The sequence below is a fragment of the Phodopus roborovskii genome, unplaced genomic scaffold (genome assembly GCF_943737965.1).
Source record: "Phodopus roborovskii unplaced genomic scaffold, PHOROB, whole genome shotgun sequence".
Taxonomy (NCBI): domain Eukaryota; kingdom Metazoa; phylum Chordata; class Mammalia; order Rodentia; family Cricetidae; genus Phodopus; species Phodopus roborovskii.
This window is the reverse complement of record NW_026126485.1, coordinates 2,819,972-2,840,417: the sequence shown is the minus strand read 5'-3', so window position 1 is coordinate 2,840,417 and position 20,446 is coordinate 2,819,972. Positions and strand designations below refer to the sequence as shown.

At 38.4% G+C, this 20,446-nt stretch overlaps 1 protein-coding gene across 5 annotated transcripts in view; it reads left to right on the top strand.

The window, feature by feature from the left end:
• The window catches only part of Arid4b (AT-rich interaction domain 4B), a 121,822-nt gene that overhangs the window by 25,956 nt on the left and 75,420 nt on the right, over positions 1 to 20,446 (top strand). For all 5 annotated transcript variants that reach the window (XM_051194730.1, XM_051194728.1, XM_051194726.1 and 2 more), the window contains exon 3: positions 18,980 to 19,090. In XM_051194730.1, the coding sequence (XP_051050687.1) occupies positions 18,980 to 19,090 (111 nt within the window). The remainder of the gene's footprint in view (positions 1 to 18,979; positions 19,091 to 20,446) is intronic.

The window sequence follows — 20,446 nt, the reverse complement described above, 5'->3', positions numbered from 1 at the left end:
ATGCCTGCCATATATACAAGTAATTCTGGACTCTTGAGACTGAAAGCAGGTGCTGAGCATAACCATTTTGTTCAAACATGCAGTTCAGGCACAGTGAGCCTTTCTTATCAGTTGATGGTAGGAGCTCTAAAGAAATCTAGCTTTCTGTAAATTCCCAAGTGCCAGTCAAGGTCAGCCCTGTAAGCAGGCCTTTAGCAGAGCAGTCTCACTGCTTTCCCTATAGAGAGAAAGATTAGCTCTCCTTGCCTGTGATGTTAATTCACTTGAACTTTTTGTTTTTTTTGTTTGTTTTTGTTTTTAATCTTCTAGAAGCACCCCTCTTTTAAGAGAAAACAACTTTTCTATAATATGCTTTAATGAGCTTTTCTGTTTTGTTATTTTGATTTTTTTTTTTTGAGATAGAGTTTCCCTATGTAAGCTTGGTTGTTTTGGAGCTGATTCTGTAGACAAGGCTGGCCTGGAATTCTTAGAGATCAACCTGTTTGCTTTCAGATTGCTAGGATTAAAAAGGCCTGTACTACCACACCCAGTTTGTGAGTTTTCTTTTATTGCCTTGTTGCATGTTGTGTAGATGTTACAATTTAGAAAAAAAAAAATTTAGATTATTTTTATGTTTTATATATGAATATTTTGCCTGTGTACATGTGTGCACACAAGAGAGTGTTGGTTCTTCTGAACCAACTGGAGTTGTAAGATTGTTGAGAATTACCGTGTGGGTCCTGAGGACAGAACACAGGTCCTCTGTAAGAGCCAACAAGTGCTTTTAACTACTGAGCCATCCCCTCTAGCCCCAACTGTCGCACTTTTCTATGATTTACCAAACCACTTGCACTTGTCCATTCCACTCATTTTGTGCTACATGGCTCAAGAAACCAAATGGGAATTCTGTTTCTGAGAACCAATATAGGACCTTGAGATAACCTTGGGACCCATTGTTCCTTGGTGTGTGGAGTTCTCTGGAGAGCTTGTTAAATCAGTAGTTGATAGTTTTTTTTTTTTTTTTTTTAACCTCAATTTCTAAATCAGGGCATGGAGTAGAGCTGAAATTATATACTTTTAAAAATTTTTGTATATGTGTGCCCTTTCTGCATTCCTCTGCTCACCAGAGGGTATTGGATCCCATTATAGATAGTTGTGAGCCATCATGTGGTTGCTGGGAACTGATGTCAGGATCTCTAGATGAGCAGCCAGTGCTCTTAAACTCTGAGCCATCTCTCCAGCCCCTGAATTTATACTTCTAACAGATTTCTAGGTAATGCTGATGCTGTTGGTCTGGGGATCCCACTCTGAGAACCACTTTGTGATCTATAATCATATACTCAACACATCCTGTGAATTCAATAGTTTGAAAGTGAACAAGCATTTATACCACTGTAAACTCCTATATGTAATGTTTTTCTTCAAGATAAATGTGGTTACAGGATGCTTGTATAGACTAGCCCAAGAAATACTAGGGAATCAATTAATTCATGTTTTAAAAGCTAAAAAATGGCTTTCCTGGGAAAATGAAAGTGACTGTAATGTGGACTTAGCAACTAGGTTGGAGAAGAAAAGAAAGCATCTGAATTCCTGGGTGATGTCTGCCAGCTCTTTGTCTCTATTTGCATGCATTTTGTTCTTTCTCTGGACCTGAGAGAAATCAACAGCCACCTGTGTTCCTTAGTGATGGATGATTCTTCCCTTTCCTGTGATTAGAAACCATGATATTCCCTAAGACAATCCCTCCTGGAACGAATTTTTTTTTTTTCTTTTTTTCTCTGAAGCACCTATCCAGGTTTGTTGTAGTCCTAATTTGGTTGATAGATTGTTTATTTACTCATACACTTAGTTGGTACCAGTTTGACACTTACTGTTCTTTCGTCATTCCTGTTTGTGACTTAGCAGAAGGGTTAGCCAGTGTTTTTCTCATACATAGCATTTTACCCTTTCTGGAAGGATGGAGACATGGAGAATCAGGATGTCAGGTAATAAGATTGGGTTATAAGCCAAGGCATTTCAGTTATATCCTCATTCTTCCACATCTTGTTATCTCTGTACAGCCATATCAAACTGGGCTTCTCAGAGATTCTCTCCAGTCTAGCCTACGAATTCACTGTGAAAACTGTTTTATTAACACATGTAAATAACTGTATTCCAAAGATACAGAAGGTAAATTCTTAGGTTGGGTGTGGTGGTAAATGCATGTGATTGACTGCATTGCAAGTTTGAAGCAAACTTGAACTATAAAAGTCCTTGTCCTAAAAAAAAAAAAAAAAAAATTTGCAAGGCATATACATTTTCTTAATTTTTTTGTTTCAAGTTCCTGCTATTTCAGTTGACAAAGCTAAAAAGATTTAACGTAAATGTGTTGTAGGTTATCTCTGTATCTAGGTAACAGAATTATCTGTTTGGTTTTTGCAGTTGTATTTTATGTTGTACAGTCAGCTTTGGCAATACTCACATGTTATGGGTTTGATGAAACAACAGAGATAAGATTAGTAGTAAATGACCTGCTGTTGTGTGGTGATGCAACACTGGCAAAGGATCTGCAGCCTTTTGAATGGAAGCAATAGTATGAGGCTAGACTCTTATGCACAACACTGCTTAATATCAATAGCAATCTAGTCTGAAGTAGCCTGTGTCATGTTTTTATTATGAGTGTAAAGTTTTAGCAGAATGTTATCCATCATGTTAAATATATACTATTTGAGTTTTTTACATATTGGTAGTTTGAAATTCAGTTCTGCTGACCTTTTTACTTTAGAATGCATAGTCCTGTAAGCATATAGAATCATTGTGTTGGGTGGGTAAGATGGCTCAGTAAATAAAGGCACTTGCTGCTAATCTTGATGACTTGATTTTGATTCTGAGAATCCACCGTGGAAGGGAAGAACCAGTTTCACTAAGCTGTCCTTTAGCTTCCTCACACAGACACACAAATTGTATAATTTTAAAGAACCATCATGTCTCAGGTGTGTATATTCTATAATTTAATGTTTTTGAAATCAGGGTGCACTAAGCCTTCAATGGATAGTATGTTTTGGCTAATTGGCAGCTTTTCTCCCCTTAGTGTTAAGAGTGGCTTAAAATCAATAGTGACTTAAGCAACATGAAATATGGTAGCTTTATCCTTATATGAATTCAATTATATAAAAATAATTTATCACTTTAAGGAAGAGAAGGACATTTAAAAAAAACAAATTTAAAGATATTAATTTAATTTTGTGTGTATGGATATTTTGCCTACATCTGTATCTGTGCACCATGTGTATATGGCACTGGAAGAGGGCATTGGATTCCATGTGTGTTCTGTGAACCAAATTTGGGTCTTCTGGAAGAGTAGCCAGTGCTCTTAACCACTACGTTGTCTGCAGCCTGAGAAGGGCATGAAAAAAAAAGTTTTAATAACAAAATGTTTTAGGTGGCTGAGGCAGGAAGATCTTGTTTGAGACTCACTCTCAAAAACAAAAGCAAATCAAGAAAAAGTGTTGAGATGGCTCAACGGCTGCTCTTCTAGGGGTTCTGAGTTCAATTCCCAGCAAGCACATGGTAGCTTACAACCATCTGAAATGAGATCTGATGCCTGCAGGCATATATAATAATAAATAAATAAATCTAAAAAATTAGTAAATAAATCTAAAACATTAGTGTTGATCACCTTTTCTACCATATAGCATCTGTTTTGATTGCAAGACCTGTGGGTAAATGGAGTAGTCAGGAAGCTGGACAGAAATGTCCAGAGAACATTGCCTCTTTGTTATATTTGGAAAACTAATGAGTCTGGTTCCAAAAATTGCTGCTGTATATTCTCACTATTGATGTTGTTCAGTCATCCCTTGAGCTGTCTCATATCCATAGGACTAATAAATAGCCACTCATATTTAACTACGTCTGTCATTAATTTCTGTATCATCTGTTTAAATACAAAATTTTTAAAAAGTATAGTGATAACCTGGCCTTGGTGGCTTATGCCTTTAATCCCAGCACTCTGGCGGCAGAGGCAGGTAGATCTCTGTGAGTTTGAGGCCAGCCTGGTCTACATAGCTAGTTCCAGGACAGGCTCCAAAGCTACACAGAGAAACCCTGTCCAAGTATAGTGAGAGTGAGTAAAACAGTCTTTATCATAGGCCAGATACTTAAACAGTAAAATGTGATTTTTTTTTTTTTTTTTTTTTTTTAATTTTAAGCACAAGGTCTTAGTGTTTATATTTAGCTCTGACTGGTCTGGAACAATCCATGTATATCAGGCTGACTTCAAACTTACAGAGATCAACCTGTCTCTACTTCCCAACACTTGGGATTAAAGACATATACTACAATGCCAAGCCTTTACATTTAATATTTGTGTAATAGATCACAACTTAATTATATGTGTAATGTAATTTATATTTAAATGTTATTCCATATTAATACCTTCTACTTTGATCACTGCATCTTAGAAATGTGACATTAGATGAGGAAGCTAAGTAACTTGTCCCAGTGACATTATAGTTGTGGACTTGAGCCCAGTACTCCAGAGTTTTTGCCTTCATCTGCTAGTGTAAGGTGCCTCTTAGTAGTAGAAGGTCATTTTTGCATATCTTAACCAAATGATGACTCAGGTTTTCTGTTGTTTTTGAGATAGAGTCGCAGTTTTTTTCAGTTCTTTGTATAACAAGTTTTCCCTGAATTCCTTCTGTATGTAGGTGCTATTGCAATAGCAGGGTACACAAAGATAAGTAAGATGATCTTTCTCCTGCAGGCAGCTCATTCTAGTGCAGTGATTCTAAACATCTGGGTCTTGACCCCCATGTGGGTTATGCATTAGATATCTTGTCAAATCACATATTTGTATTACAATTCTAAACAATAGCATAAATTAGTTATGAAGTGACAACCAACAGAAAAATTTTATGATGGGGTCACTACAACAAAAGGAACTGTGTTAAAGGGTTGCAGCATTAGGGTGGTTGAGAACCACTGATTTAGAGGATTGATGGGAATCACTAAAATACAGAGTGAAGACTTAGGAGTATAGTTATCTGGCTAAACCTGTGTGAAGTCCAGCACCACCAAAATTAACATAAAAAGGAGAAATGAAGCATTGACCTCTGCTATGGTTAGTATAGCCTACTTGACACCTTGGAGGCAAGCCCTTGAGCAGGTCTGTGAGGGATTATCATGATTGTGCTAATTGATATAGGAAAGCCTACTTTAAATTGAGGGAGTGACCATTTCCTGGTCCTCCATCCTAGACTGCAAAACATTTTGTTGCTGCTGGGTATTGAAAGCAGGGCCTCACTTGAGTTTGACCACATACCTATGCTCTGAGTGATGTTACTGATAAGCAGACCCTTCTGTATTTGAATAAAATTTTGAATTCGCTGAAAGTTAACAAATAAGATTAATTTATTCTGAGGACAAAGTGTTATTGTGTTATTGCTTTGGGGCACTTAGGAGAATGTGTTGTTGCTGGGGTTGCACTCAGGTGAGCTACACCTCCAGTGTCTTAATTACAGTAGACATTGAAGGAAACCTGCTAATTATGTGCCTCCCCTCCCCTCCCTCCCCTCCCCTCCCCTCCTCCCTTTTCCTTTTCCTTTTTTGAGTCAGGATCTTACTATGTAGCTCTGACTGGTTTGGAACTGCTATATAAACCAAACTGGCCTCAAAGTTATAGCGATCCATCCATCTCTGCTTCATGGGTATTAGAATTAAAGGTATGAAATATCATTCCTGGCCTCCTCAAAGTGTTTGTCTTAGTTATTACTCTCATAATTAGGGTTTCTATTGCAGTGAAGAGACACCATGACCACAGCAACCCTTATAAAGGAAAACATTTAATTGGGGCTACCTTATAGTTTCAGAGGTTTAATTATCTTCATGGTGGAATCCAGGCAGACATGGTGCTGGAGAAGGAGTTTAGAGTTCTATATCTTGATCCTCAGGCAACAGAAGCAACTGTGAGGCACACTGGGCGTAGTTTAAGAATAGGAGCTCTCACAGTGACATACTTCTTCTAACAAGGCCATACCTATTCCACCAAAGCTACTCTCTTTGGGAACCATTTTCTTTCAAACTGTCACATTCCATTCCCTGGTCCCCATAGGCTTGTAGCCATATCATAATGCAAAGATGCATCCAGTCCAACTTTAAAAATCCCCATACTCTATATAAATCTCAAACTTATTTAAAGGTCTAAAGGTCAAAGTCTTTTCTGAAATTTATGTAATCTCTTAAATGTAATCCCCTATAAAATAAAAATAAAAAAAGCAGATCACATACTTTCAACATATAATGGCATAGGATATACATTAACATTCTAAAGCATTTGGAAGGGATCATAGTGAGGAAATCCTGGACCAAAGCAAGACCAAACTCCAAGCTCTGCATTTCTATGTTGATGTCAAAATGCTCTTCAGATCCTCAACTCCTTTCAGCTTTGTTGTCTGCAACACACTTGTTTCTCTTGGGCTAGTTCTACTCCCTGTTGGCAACTTTCCTTAGCAGGTATCCCATGGCTCTGGCATCTCCAACATCTTAGGGTCTCCAAAGCAATCCAGGCTTCAATTATCACAGCTTCACACAATGGCCTCTCTAGGCCTCCATTCATATACACCCCTGACACATGCCTGGCCACAGTGGCAAATTTCATAGCCCCCTTCTTCTATCCTTAACTCCAGAACGCATGTGGCTGAAGCTACCAAGTTCTGCTGCTTACTGGGGCTGGAATATGGACCCCTCATTCAATTACATCATCATCAGCTTTCTGTTTTCCATGATTTCCTTCACTGACCAAACTTGACTGTTCTGGAACTTAAAGCATTCTACTGTTTTCCTAACCCAGAGTACCAAAGTATAAATTCCTCTAAACAAGCATGGTCAGGCCTATCTCAACAATAACCCAGTCCCTGGTACCAACTTCCTGGTACCAACTTCTATGTTAGTTAGGGTTTCTATTGTTGTGAAGAGACACTGTGACCACCTCAACTCTTATAAAGGAAAACATTTAATTGGGGTAGCTCACAGTTCAGAGGTTCCTTCCATTATCATCATGGTAGGACATGATGCTGGAGAAGTAGCTGAGAGTTCTACATTTTGCCGGCAACGGCAACAGAAAGTGGTCTGAGACACTGTGCAGTATCTTGAGCATATATGAAACCCACAGTGACTCACTCCCTCTAACAAGGACACACCTCGTAATAGTGCCACTCCTTTTGGGGGGTCATTTCTTATTTTTAAACCACCACAGTTACCTTTCTCATTGATGTGACAGAAACACCTGACAAAAGCAGCTCAGTAAGGAAGGGTTTCCTTTGGCTCCAGTCATAAGAAGGCATATTGTCTATCAAGGTAGGGAAAGCGTGGGGGAAGGATCTTGAGGCAGATGGTTGGTTGTATTATGTCCACAGTAGGAAGTAGCCAACCGCAAATACGGCCAGGATATAAAACCTGAAGACCCACCCATTGATCTACTTAGTGAGCTCCAATTCCTTTATGCTTTACAGCCTTATGAAGCTCACTAGCTAGAAACCAGGTGTTGGGACACATGAGCCTATGAGAGATGTTTCATCTGCACACAGTGACAGTGTTCCTTGCTCAACTCTGCTGGTGAAATGTCCAGTTAGAATGTTTGAGATACTTGTTTTCAAGAATGTGCAGGTACCACTTAACATTCGTGAACATGAAATTATTCCCTGGGCTGATAGGTATGAGTCTAAGATTTACTTAGAAGTAATTGTGATTCTATCCCCCTAGAGTAACTTAAATTTTAGAAGAATGTTAAATGTAGGTAGGTAGCATCTAGAAAAGATTTTTGTGCTTAGGAAAAGGTGGTTTTTAAAACAAAAATTTGGAATACCAGTTTAAAAACAATAAAAGAAAAACCAGAAGGACAGGTAAAGAGCCTAAGTGGATAATTCATTAAAAAATATATTTGTAGTTCTCAATATATGCTATATATTTTCAAATCCAGTACAAAGAATTAATGTGCTTCTTCACCTGACCTGCCCATTGGCATTCAGCCTCATCTGTTCTATATTTCATTTCTTTTTCTTATGTATGATTTTCACCTGAAGGCACACTTTCCTACTTACAGTACATTCTACTCCAGGGGAGGAAATCAACAGTATTACTATCCCGTAAGACTCTGCCAGCTCTCCTAATCCATTTTCCTTTCTGGCCCATTTCTATCCAGGAACATAGGTTCCCTGTTTGTTCAGAATTCTTCAATCTAGAGCTTGCTTCCAACTTTCTCCATATTTCTTGTTCTTCATAATTTGAAGGAACACAAACTTTATTCTGTAGGAAGAACAACTTTTGTTTGGATTGTTTCTCACATTAGTAGACCCAGTCTTGGAAGGAAGGATGCTCTTTTTCCCAGTGCATCACATGTGCCATCCCTGGGGATGGAATGTAGTCTAGGATTGTACCAGTATTAATCAGACCTCCTACTAGTCAGCTTGGCATCTGTTAATGGTATTTTGCATTACCTGTGTCATTGTGGCTCAAGGATGAACCTTTATCTCAGTCACATTTATTAACACTGTATTGAATGGATGGGCACCTTGTTTTCTGCATTTTAAATTTGATCATTCATTCACTCATAGTATATGGAGGAGGCATAGATTCAAGAGCATGCGTTTGACTAGATGCCCCATGTTGTGGACATCAGAGAATAACTTTCAAGAGCTGGTTTAGCCCTTCGACTGTGGGATCTGGAGATTAAATTTAGGTTGTCAGGGATAAAGAGCTTTTATCTGTTAAGCCATTTTACTGCGCCCCCCCTCCCCACGTTTTTGGAACAGGCTCTCAAAAATTAACCTAGGGTTCATTTATTGACTGGATTGGCTCTTCCATGAGCTCTATCTACTTGTCTCTGCCTCAACTCCAATAGAGGTTAATGTTTGTTTAATATGGATTCTGGGGATCCAAACTCAGGTTCTCATTCTTGTCCAGCAAAAACTGAATGACTGAGCCATTTCCCAGTCCCATTGAATGTCTAATAAGTTACAGTGGGATATGGGGACCTTAAGTTGATTAGTTTGATTTACACACACACACACACACACACACACACACACACACACACACACACACACACACACGCACACAGCCCCGGAAATATGTTGAACAATTAATAGTTATGTGATATATAATTTTATCTAGCTTGGACTGGTTGTAAACGCCCTGTAAATTTGAGGCTGACCTTGAATTGCTGATTCTCTTGCCTCTCTACCCTCTAAGTGCTAGAATTATAAGTATGTACTACCTACATCTACCATTCTTTTCTGCTTTTCTGCTCAGAGTTTGCCTCATCTGACTAGTAGGAGCCCTTCAAGCTGCTTCTTGGGTGATCCTTTGAGATATCTCCACCATTAACTGAGCTTTTACTTTCTAGTATGAAATGCTTCAGGTTCTTGCTGTATTTCTTCCCAACATTGAAACCAGCCTGGCTCTAAGGCTTACTGGTTTCCTTTAAGGGAGTATAGTGTGTACTATGGAAATCGTAAATTAATGTTATGGAAATGACATTAATGTATTAATTCCTCTCTGCCCCAGCTTTTCTGGCACTTGTTCCTGGGCTTTCTTGGTGCAAAGAGTTAGGAAAAACAATAAGTATGTGTGTATGCACACGCTTTTGTTCACGCCCACACATATGCATGTATATTCCCCCTCCACATAAATGTGCATTTATACTTCCCTTTGTCTATGTACTTACTGTATACTGTGAACCCAAACCTTTATACTACCATTTTGCTGCCCTCTTTTTATTTTATTTTATTTTTTTTTACTTTTTATTGATTCTTTGTGAATTTTGTATCATGCGTTTGAATCAATCCCACTTATTCCCCATTACTTCACATTTTCCCATGCCCTTGCACCACCCATCAAAACCAAATTTAAAAGAAAAGCCAAAAATAATAATAATAACAATAACCAAAAAAGAAGAATCCTGTCGTGGAAGCTGTAGTGTGGCCTGTTGAGTCACATATTTGACAGTTCAGTCCATTCATCCTTACTTGGAAATGCTCATTGGTCTGGCCTGAGGCTTTTGGTTTCTTCTACACCACAGATAATGGGCTCTTACTGGAGCTACTCTTGGATTTCCTGTTGTCCTGTGTCATGGAAATTTCTGTTGTTTTTGATCTGTAGGTTCATTCCCTTCATATGTTCTAACAGTTCATAGATTTAGTGGATATTGGGGTAAGTCAACTCATAGCCCCGGGTGCTAGTTGGTTTGATCATTTCCCTAACTTTCCCTCATCACCACTACCCAGGTGTGATCTCTCCAGCACTGTCTCAGCTGGTTCAACCAATGCAGCCTACAGCAAGGGACAGGGTCTATTTTTCCTGCTCTCGGGCCCTCAGATCCAGATTTGGGTCTCCCTCACTCATCCCCAGGGCCAGCTTTACTGTTTCGCCCAGAGGAGGTGCAGAACCCTCTTTCCTGATTGCTATAAGGGGAGGACAAGGGGGTGGTGGGGTCAGCTCTCCTGTTCTCACACCCTCAGGGCTGGGTCACCCGATCCTGACAACAGGGTTAGCTCTAGTGTGCTGCCCAGGCTGGGTGCAGGACTTGTTCTCTTTTGTGCTGCAGCTGGTGTGGGTCAGGGCTAGTTCTCTCACTCATGATGCCCAGGGCCAGCTCTCTTGTCTGCCACAGGTAGGAAGTGGCAGAGGTGCTTCCCTCTTTTTTCCACTGTAACCTTTGATTGTCCTCAATGTAGCAAAGTTTCCAGCTGTGCTGCTCATCTCCTAGCCTTACTCAGCCTCATCCATGTCTTCAGCTGTACAGCCAGGATGTGCCTGTGTTGTCACTTTTCATTCAGTGTATACTCAGCATTTGTTTCTCCCTCCCTGAGCCTTTGTAAACTTTACCCTTATTAGCCCATGACCTTTGTACCATCAAAGAAGAGAGTGGACATTGCCCAGAGAAGATTTTAAGTTAGATTGTATAGTTTTATTTCCTAAATATGTTTTGTAAAATAATTGTGTGTATTAAACTTTGTTCTGTCCTTTAGTGCTCATCTATGGTATATGGACAGGTTCTTACTCATATGCCTGTTGGAACTTTCCATTGTTTTAATGCCGCTTTGGGATTGTCATATACAAATAGGTTGCTTTTCACAGATTTATTTCATCCGGTATGTGTAAGAAACATCAAATTTAATAGTCTTGTTTTGTGTGATTCTCCCAGTTGCATCAGCACTGTAACCAATTTAAATGCCCCTTTCTTTCTAAGAAACTACCTCAGTGAAATGCTATATGGCATGTTTTAGGATTTAAAGGATTGATCTTAATAACCAAATGTTTTCTTGGCAGTATCAATGTTACCCAGCCATTGCAAGAGCTGCTTTAGCTGTTGTTCTAATACTTTATGTGGTAAACTGCAGCCTGGAGGCACATTAGAGATCACTGTTAGTGCCTTTATGCACTTATGTGGCTTCCCTGACACTTTGAAGGAGGTGCAGCCATTGGGAGTGAATTTTCAAATTGCTTTTTTCCATGTTCCCATGGAATTGATTGATTTTTGTGTAAGGTGTATATGTGTGTGTGTGTGTGTGTGTGTGTGTGTGTGTGTGTGTGTGTGTGTAAGGACATTTGGTCGATTGACTAGAAAAATAATTGTTTAAGCAACATGGGGTAACTGAAATAGCTGTTGCCTTAGCAACTAGGAAACTGTTCTGTTTGCTAAACAAAGGGATGGTAATTTAGTGGTTTAATTTCCTTTGTGGTGTGGAGGTACTACTTAAAAACATCTTATTTTAGCTGCTGGGATGGTCTATATTACTAAGATCTGAGAAGCAGAACAAAAAGAGAAGGTAAGAGGATTTTATTTTCATTGACCATAAAGATACACGTATCTGTCAATTCTCTTAGACAGTGGAGTTGGTTAACCTACTGACACAGTTCTTTGTGTGCGTTTGCCTTGGACCATAGTACATTAGTTTCAGAGTAGCTGTGCAGACTTGGTTGAGTTCTGCTGTACTAGTGGATTGTGGTGCACTTCATTAGGCATCAGCCTTGTGGAGACCTAGCAAGTGTTACTACTAGAAGGCAGCCTGATTATGTCATAGGTGAATTGAGCAAGGGAAAGGAATCAGTTACACACACACACACACACACACACACACACACACACACACACACACACACAGGAAGAAAGAGATGATGAAATTCTTTATACAGGAATTGATTTTTAATGACTACCCTTTTTAAGGACATAAATTGTTTGCTCTGTATTTTGCACTGTATACTGGACATGTTCTAAATACTGCAGGTATGTAATGTGTTACTTTTCTTCTCTGTGAGGTAGTAACTGTATTCTGAGCCACAGATGTCCTAACCCAGTATCTTTTAGCTGTAAAGTGGTAGAATTGAACCTAGGTATCTCATTGAGGAATCTGCCCTTGCGGGTGGAGGGTGTTGGGGATGGAGCTGAGGAAAACACCCATTTTATCACTGAGTTACATCCTTACAGAGGTTGGTGGGGTTTTTTGTTTGCTTGTTTTTTTTTTTTTTGGTTTTCAAGACAGGGTTTCTCTGTAGCTCTGAAGCCTGTCCTGGAACTCTTTCTGTAGACCAGGTTAGCCTTGAAATCACAAAGATCTGCTTGCCTCTTTCTCCCAAGTGCATGTGACACATAGCAGGGCAGTATTCTTAATTAATATTTTATATCATCTTTTATTAGTATAAAATGTGGGATATAGGTATGTATGCACTTACCCATATGTACACATATGGAGGACAGAGTAAATGTTGGGTATAATCCCTTAATGGATTCTACCTTACAAATACATTTTAATTAAAAAATGACTTTTATATGCATGTATGTATGTTTTGGGGAGGTGTGCATGCCACACCAAGTGTGTGGAGGTTGGAGGATGAATTCATGGAGTCGGTTTTGTACTCTAATTTTATGTGACTTCTAGGGATTGAACTCAGGTGGTCAGGCTGGCAAGGGAAGTGCTTGTATCCATCAAGCCATTTTGCCAAATCCTCCACCTCATTTTTTAAGGAAATGGTCTTTCTCTGAACCGGAATACTGGGCATTTATACTTGCCTGGCTGGCCAGTGAGACCAGGATCTGCCTGTTCCTCTACTCTACACCTTACAGTGCTGGGTCACACATATGCATCACCACTTTCAGTGCTCTCTCTCTCTCTCTCTCTCTCTCTCTCTCTCTCTCTCTCTCTCTCTCTCTCTGTGTGTGTGTGTGTGTGTGTGTTGTGGATCTTCATGCAGTTCCTTATGCTTAGTCATATCTCCAGCCCATACAAGAGAATTTAACTCTGAATCCCTGTCACTACATACAGAGAAGAATAATTTTTTTATTAATGCAGTACCTGGGATTTCTTTAAAAATAATAAGGGTGTCAGGTGGTGGTGGTGGTATAGGCCAGCCTGGTCTATAGAGTGAATTCTAGGACAGGCTTCAAAGCTACAGAGAAACCCTGTCTTGAAAAACAAAACAAGGGCATAGATATAAGATGGGCAATGAGGGATGGATATCATTCATCAAAGCATCTTATATTCATATGTGAAAATGTCAAAATGAAATTTATCATTTAACATAATATGTACTGATAAATGATTTAAAATTGTGAAAACAACAACAAACCCCAATAATGTTGAAGACGCCATGGGAAGGGAAGTAGATGGGATAGTTGTTAATGAATTCACAATTGGTAGCGGCCAGTTTAAGGTTATGTGCAGGAGCTGTTATACTGTATGTCTTTTGTGTGTATGTGTTTGGAATGTTCCTTTACAGTTAAAAGGCAGGGTATATGCCAGTTAGAAATGAACCTTTTTCAAAGGTAGGTTCTTACAGTATAGCCCTAGCTAGCTTGGAACTTGCTATGTAGGTCAGGCTGGTCTCAAACAGAGATGTATCCGTCTCCCTCTCTGGAGTGCTGGGATTAAAGTTGTGCTTTGCCATGCCTGTGACATCTTATCTTTGAAACAGACTTTGAGCAGAATATTTTCATTCACAAATCAATCTATTGTTATATGTGTTTTTCTGCTTATAATATGATGCCTTTGATTAGTTCTGTACTGCTAGAAGTGGAGAAGTAACACTTTAAAGTCATCTCATACATACCATTGAACTTTATTACTAGACTTAGTACTAAAAAAGTAATGAATTCTGGTTAGTATTGATTCTAGTTGACCAAAAGAACAAAGTGATTCAGCTTTGAATTTGCACCAATTTATAGTGAGCAATCGTTTCAAGTGAGGTTTGTCTCTGGAATACAGAATTAAAAAGGAGGTAGCCACATGTGAGTTTCTGTTGATGTAATTTCTGATTTAACCACATGGAGAGCTTCATAATGATATTGTTAGTAACTAACTACTTTGGGTCTCAATCCTCACTGATAATGCCTTTATTTTTATGATATGCAAATTAAAACCTAGATAGGTTTAGTGAAAGAAACCATCTAGTTATAACCTTGACTTGGTGCTATGAAGGTTTGTGTACTTAGTTGTCTGCTGTTGATAAATGACTGATCTCATAATTACTGTCTCATCTAACATTACTTATGATAGTCTGACCATATCAGTTAGAGATGTGACTTGATTATCTTCAGAGAATTGCATTTATAGTTTGGATATTATTTAATAATCCTAGTTATGTAGTTTTACTTCTAGATGATTACGAATGTCTCAGAGCAGCTCAAAAATTTTGATGTCTTTGTAACTTTTGTGCCTCAAATTGTTAGACAGATATGTTTAACATTCAGACACTTAAACCAAAGGAGAATTTAGGAACAGAAAGTAACTTGCATAGAATGATGCAAAGGAAATAGAATTAAGATGGGTGTATTGCACAAGTCTGTACTTGTAGAGCCAGGGGGCTGAGGCAGAATCACCACAGGCAAGCTCCAGGCAAACTCCAGGCTACATGGGGAGATCCCATCTTAGGAATATAAAACGGGGGCTGGTAGGAGAAGGGGGGAATAGAATCAGAATGCCAGCAAACATGGGTCACTGCTTTTCCTAACAGGTTATCCCTACCCGGCCTATGTTTTTGTTTTAGGTTATATTTGTTTTCCATCTGCATACGTCGTTCTAAGAGTTATTTCCTTATATGTAGTTTAACTTCTTTTATTGAGTTTTAGCTTGAAGGAAGGAAAATAGAACTTTAGAAAAATGAACTTCCTTGGTATTTTAAGGAATTAACACTCTGCTGCTGCTAGTGTAGATTCTAACTCGTGAGGTTATGGTGGGGGCTTAGTGTGGAGAAATCCTTCCTTGAGCTTCAATTCAATGAATATCTTGAGTACAGTGGTTGAAATGGTGCTAGTATTTGATGTGAACGTTAATGAGAATATACTAGCAGAATTGGAAATTCTTACTACTATATTTTTATTCAGAGGTCTGTTAAAAATTGAAAAGCCCACCAGAAGATTACATTTTACAAAATATGGTTCAGTTATATGTGCATATATGTGGACACACACACATAGACAAGATGCCATACCACAAGGCCTAAATTTGTCTGCTGGCTCTATTTATTTTTCATCTCAGTGATATTGATGAAAAGAAAAATTGTTATGATGTACAAAATAGAGATGATACTTAACCCCAACCCATTTCAGTGGGCTGCTATTAAGAAACAAAATTAAACTAAAACACTTTTTTTTGTTGTTTTGCTTTGTTTTGTTTTTTGTTTTTTTTTTTGTTTTTTTTTTTGTTTTTTTTTTTTTTTTTTTGAGATGGGCTATCTCTGTGTACTCATGGCTATCCTGGAACTTTCTTTGTAGACCTGACTGTCCTCAAATTCACAGAGATTTCATCTGCCTCTGCCTCCTGAGTGCTGGGATTAAAGGTGTGTGCCTCTTTCATTTTCATCCTCCCCTCCCTCCCTCCTTGTGTGTGTGTGTGCATGCGCATTCACACGCACATGCCATGATGTACTTGTGGATATCAGAGAACAACTTGGGGGAGGTTTTTTGTTTATTTTGGGGGATTGAACTTAGGTTGTGAGGCTTGGTAAAAGCATCTTTACACACCAAGTCATCATTTTATCTGCTCCCAAAGTTAACTTCAGAAATATTTATTTACCTCTGTGTAGGTACAGATAGGAAGCTGTGTGCGTGTATGTAGGCTTGTGGTTGACATCTGGTGTCTCCATTGTCCTTAATTCTTAAGCTTGTGTCTCTTACTAAACCTGAAGTACATCAATTTTGGTAAACTAGCTGGTCAATAACTTCAGGAACTTCTCCATCTTCTTCCTTAAAGCTTGGGATACAGGTACATACCAGACTTTGCATGTAGGTTCTGGGGATCTCTACTTGGGTTGGTGCTTGGGTGTCAGTTGCTTTACCGACTGAGGCATCTGGCCAGGTCCAATTGGGTAATTTTGTTTTGTTTTTTACTTAGTCTATAGCTCATAATTTGGGGTTCCTCACTATATACTATATCTCTCAAATGAAATGTTACTGGCTAGCAGGGGAGGAAGGATGCATTGCCAGTGGAATTTGTGAGTTGTGGAGAGTTGTAGTTGTGATGTGGTCATGAAGACTGTCCACACCTAACTGCTTAACCACAGTGATTTGAAACTTCCTTAGTTTTTACTATCTAATTTGAAAATACTTGATAAAGATGGCGTTAAAGATACAATGTGATGATTTTATATATGTGTGTTCTGTAGTGTTTATTACAAAAAAATTGATACCCTTCTCTTTCCTTACTCTTTGTGAAATAAATCCACTAAATCCATCCTGTGTGGAATTTGGCCAAGGAAAATGGTATTTTAAGATTGCTTAGATGAGTGGATAGGAGGTATGCATTTGTAAACCTTAAAAAGAACAATATAAGTAATTAGAGAGATGAATAAGAATACTGGCTGCTCTTCTAGAGGATTGGGATTTGATTTCCCAGTAACAACATGTTGTCTCACAACTGTAAGTCTATTCTGAGGTCATCTGGCATCTTCTTCTGGCCTCCAAGGCCACTGAGCATATGTGGTGCATAAACATACATGCATTTCAAACATGAATAAATAAAAATATGTAAAAAGCAACAAAGTTACCAAGTTATAGTTAACACTAAAACATTAATAACAATAAAGAAAGTGGTTCTTCACTTCACTCTTACTACAGCCTAAATGTACTGATTGACTAATAGACATTTTCCTAATTTAAGAAGACATATTGGTAAGCATGCTTGTTGCCAAGTCTCATGACCTGGAACCTACATGCTGGAAGAGAATAACTGACTCATAATTTGGTGCAAACATAATATGCACACTAAAATTTTTTAAAATGCTGGGCAGTGGTAGTACAAACCTTTAATCCCAGCACCCAGGAGGCAGAAGCAGGCAAGATCTCTGAGTTCAAGGCTGGCCTGGTCTATAGAGCAAGTTCCAGAACAGGCTCCAAAAGTTCACAGAGAACTCTTGTCTCGAAAAACAAACAAATAAAACTTAAAAAATTAAGGGTGTATACTTGATTTGTCATTAAAAAACAAAACAAAACATTTTTTAAGCTGGGCATGGTGGTCATGCCTTTAATTCCAGCACTTGGAGGCAGAGACAGGTCGATCTGTGAACTTGAGGTCTGCTTGATCTACATAGCTATTTTCAGGGCATCCAGGGCTTTATAGGTTCAGAGATCCAGTTTCAAAGAACAAACAGCAATTCAAAACATTTTGTGGCACATACATGTAATTTTTGCTTGAGAGGCTAAGAAAAGTGGTTCTTGAATTCAGTGCCCATCCTCCCTCCCTCTCCCCTCCCTGCTCTCCCTCTCTTTGTCCCTCCCTCCTTTCAAGATCAAGCAAGATTGGGTGTGTTCAGGGTGGTATGGCCATTATATCAGGGTGTCCAACTTCTTCATATTTGATAAGATGCTGTCATCTACAAATTATGTTCATATGTTGGGACACATGTATGCCTAATTGTAGCCAGTGGTTAATGTCATTATAGAAATCTTAGATACAGTTGCAAACACTTGGTTATAACATTGGAATCTCTGTATACTCTTGATAGATTGTTTCTTAGCATCAGGGGTGCTTTTAGATTGAGAGATCCATGCTGTGTGTGACTTGAGTTGGGTGCTTATGGTAGAATTTTGTACTTCATGTTTTTTGGGATTTCTAGAGTGTGTTAATGAGAGTAAGAAGAAAAGGGTTGGACAAGTACATTGGGGCACTTTTTGAGTATTTGTCTTTATAGTAGGTCTTTCTAGTCCTTTTAGAGAAGGCACTGGGATTATTCAGTAAGGGATTTTTCCAAACTGTTACTACCTCTTTTTGATGAACATCTTAGGCTGTTACTAATTCTTATAAAACAGTTTGGGGGAAAAGCTGATTACATTAATCTTCCTTCGGCTATGGAATTGATGAATGTGAGATCCAATGCAGAAATACAGCCTACTATAAAAGTCAAAGCAGCCAGATTAGAATCAGTAAAAGCAAAACCACAGGTGAGCAGTGTATTACTTAAGGCAGAAGAGCAGACCAACAATGAACACAGCATTTTGCCAGTAGTTTGAGACAGTATGGGATGGAGTGATTACTCATGTGGCTCTCAGCAATAGTTGGGAACACATGTATGCCTTTTATTCTGTCTTAAAGTTCCATAGATAAAGAACAGAACCATCCTGAATCTGGATGACTACAAGGTACAGCCTGTTAAAAGACATTCATTCCTGCTTTTAGATTTAAGATCTGCTAACTAGCAAATTATATAATAAGTACATGTTTTAGTAAGTCAATGAGTGAATGAATGAATAGAAGGTGGGAATCTTAAATGGGAGGCTACATCTTGAGTGATTTTATAATTCATTGTGTTTAACGGAAAAAATGTCTTTTTATTGTGCATGATGTACATTTAATTAGTCTATAATACACATTTTATTATTTTTAATTCATTGTATTTTATAGATGGCTTGTTTATAGTACACATCATTATTCTAACTTAAATTGCTGTAATGAGATTAGATGTATTCTGAAGCCTGATTATAGGAAAAGCAATTAAGCAGTTTAAATCAGGTTGTATTTCTTTGCATTTTTAGGCCCTCGATGAGCCTCCCTATTTGACAGTGGGCACTGATGTGAGTGCAAAATACAGAGGAGCCTTTTGTGAAGCCAAGATCAAGACTGCAAAAAGACTTGTAAAAGTCAAGGTACAGTATCATTTGTAATTTAATAGTCATTAAATATTTGATAGTTGAAGTCTAAAAAGCCAAAAATACTTTTTGTACAAAATGAGTTTTTTGAAGTGGTGGCTATAAAACCTTATAAAAACTAAACTATTTGTAGCTTTAAAATATTCAAATTGAAATAAAATTTGCTTGTCACAGCTGATAATTTTACTGCAGACATGTTTCTTTAGGGTTGATATTTTAGTGTTCGAAAGGGCTTTAGAAACTATCTGATTTGATTCTTTAGTTTTATTATATGTAAACGATAGCCATATTGGTACATTCCTTTAATTCTTCAGGAGGTAAAAAAAAGGCCAGTCTGGTCTCCATATCAAGTTCCTAGCCTGCCAGGGCTATATTTCTTCCCTATAGCAAAACATTATCCTGCCTTCCTTTTGTGACCCTGGGATGGAATCTTGGGCCTTGAGAATACTAGGCAAATATTCTATCTACTAATCTACTACATATCCTCAACCCATCTTTTGTTTCTCTCCTTTCCTCTTCTTTCTTTCTTTCTTTCTTCCTTCCTTCCTTTCTTTCTTTTTTTTTGAGACAGAGTCTTGCTATTTAACCCAGGCTGTCTTTGAACTCATAGCAGTTCTCAAATTGTAGCTTTCCGAGTGTTAGAATTGTAGGTATATGCCACCTTAAACTTGGCCTTCTGCCTTTTGGAAAGTCTTACTAAAGTATTTGAGTTTTGGGTTTGTTAATGGACAAATATAAATTTAGTTGTCTTCATTTTAAGAAATTACCATACGCCTGGTGAGGTGCACCTATGGTCCCAGCTATGTACAAGGCTGAGGCGGAAGATCATTTCAGCTTAGGAATTGGAGGTTCTCCATTTCAAAAACAGGCAAGGGGCTGGAGAGATGGTTCAGAGGTTAAAAGCACTTCCAGAGGTCCTGAGTTCAATTGTCAGCAACTACATAGTGGCTCACAACCATCTATAATGAGATCTGGTGCCCTAGTCTGGCATGCAGGCATACATGCAAGCAGAACACTGTATACATAATAAAATCTTAAAGTAAAAAAAAAAAAAAAAAAAAAAAAACAAACAAAAAACAAAAACAGGCAAAAGGGACTGGATTTATAGCCTAGTGGTGCAACATCTGCCTACCATGATGAGCAGGGCCCTGGATTTGAAGATAGCAGCATGAAATATGAATAGATGAATGAATATGTGTGTTTAATAGAAGATGTCTTTGTATTTGAAAAATTTAGGGCAGTGTAAACTGAGGACCAGTGAAACATCTTAGTGTTATGGGTACCTACTCACATGTTGGTAATGAACTGGGTGGCATGACCTTTCAGGGAATTCTGTTAGATAGAAGGAGAATA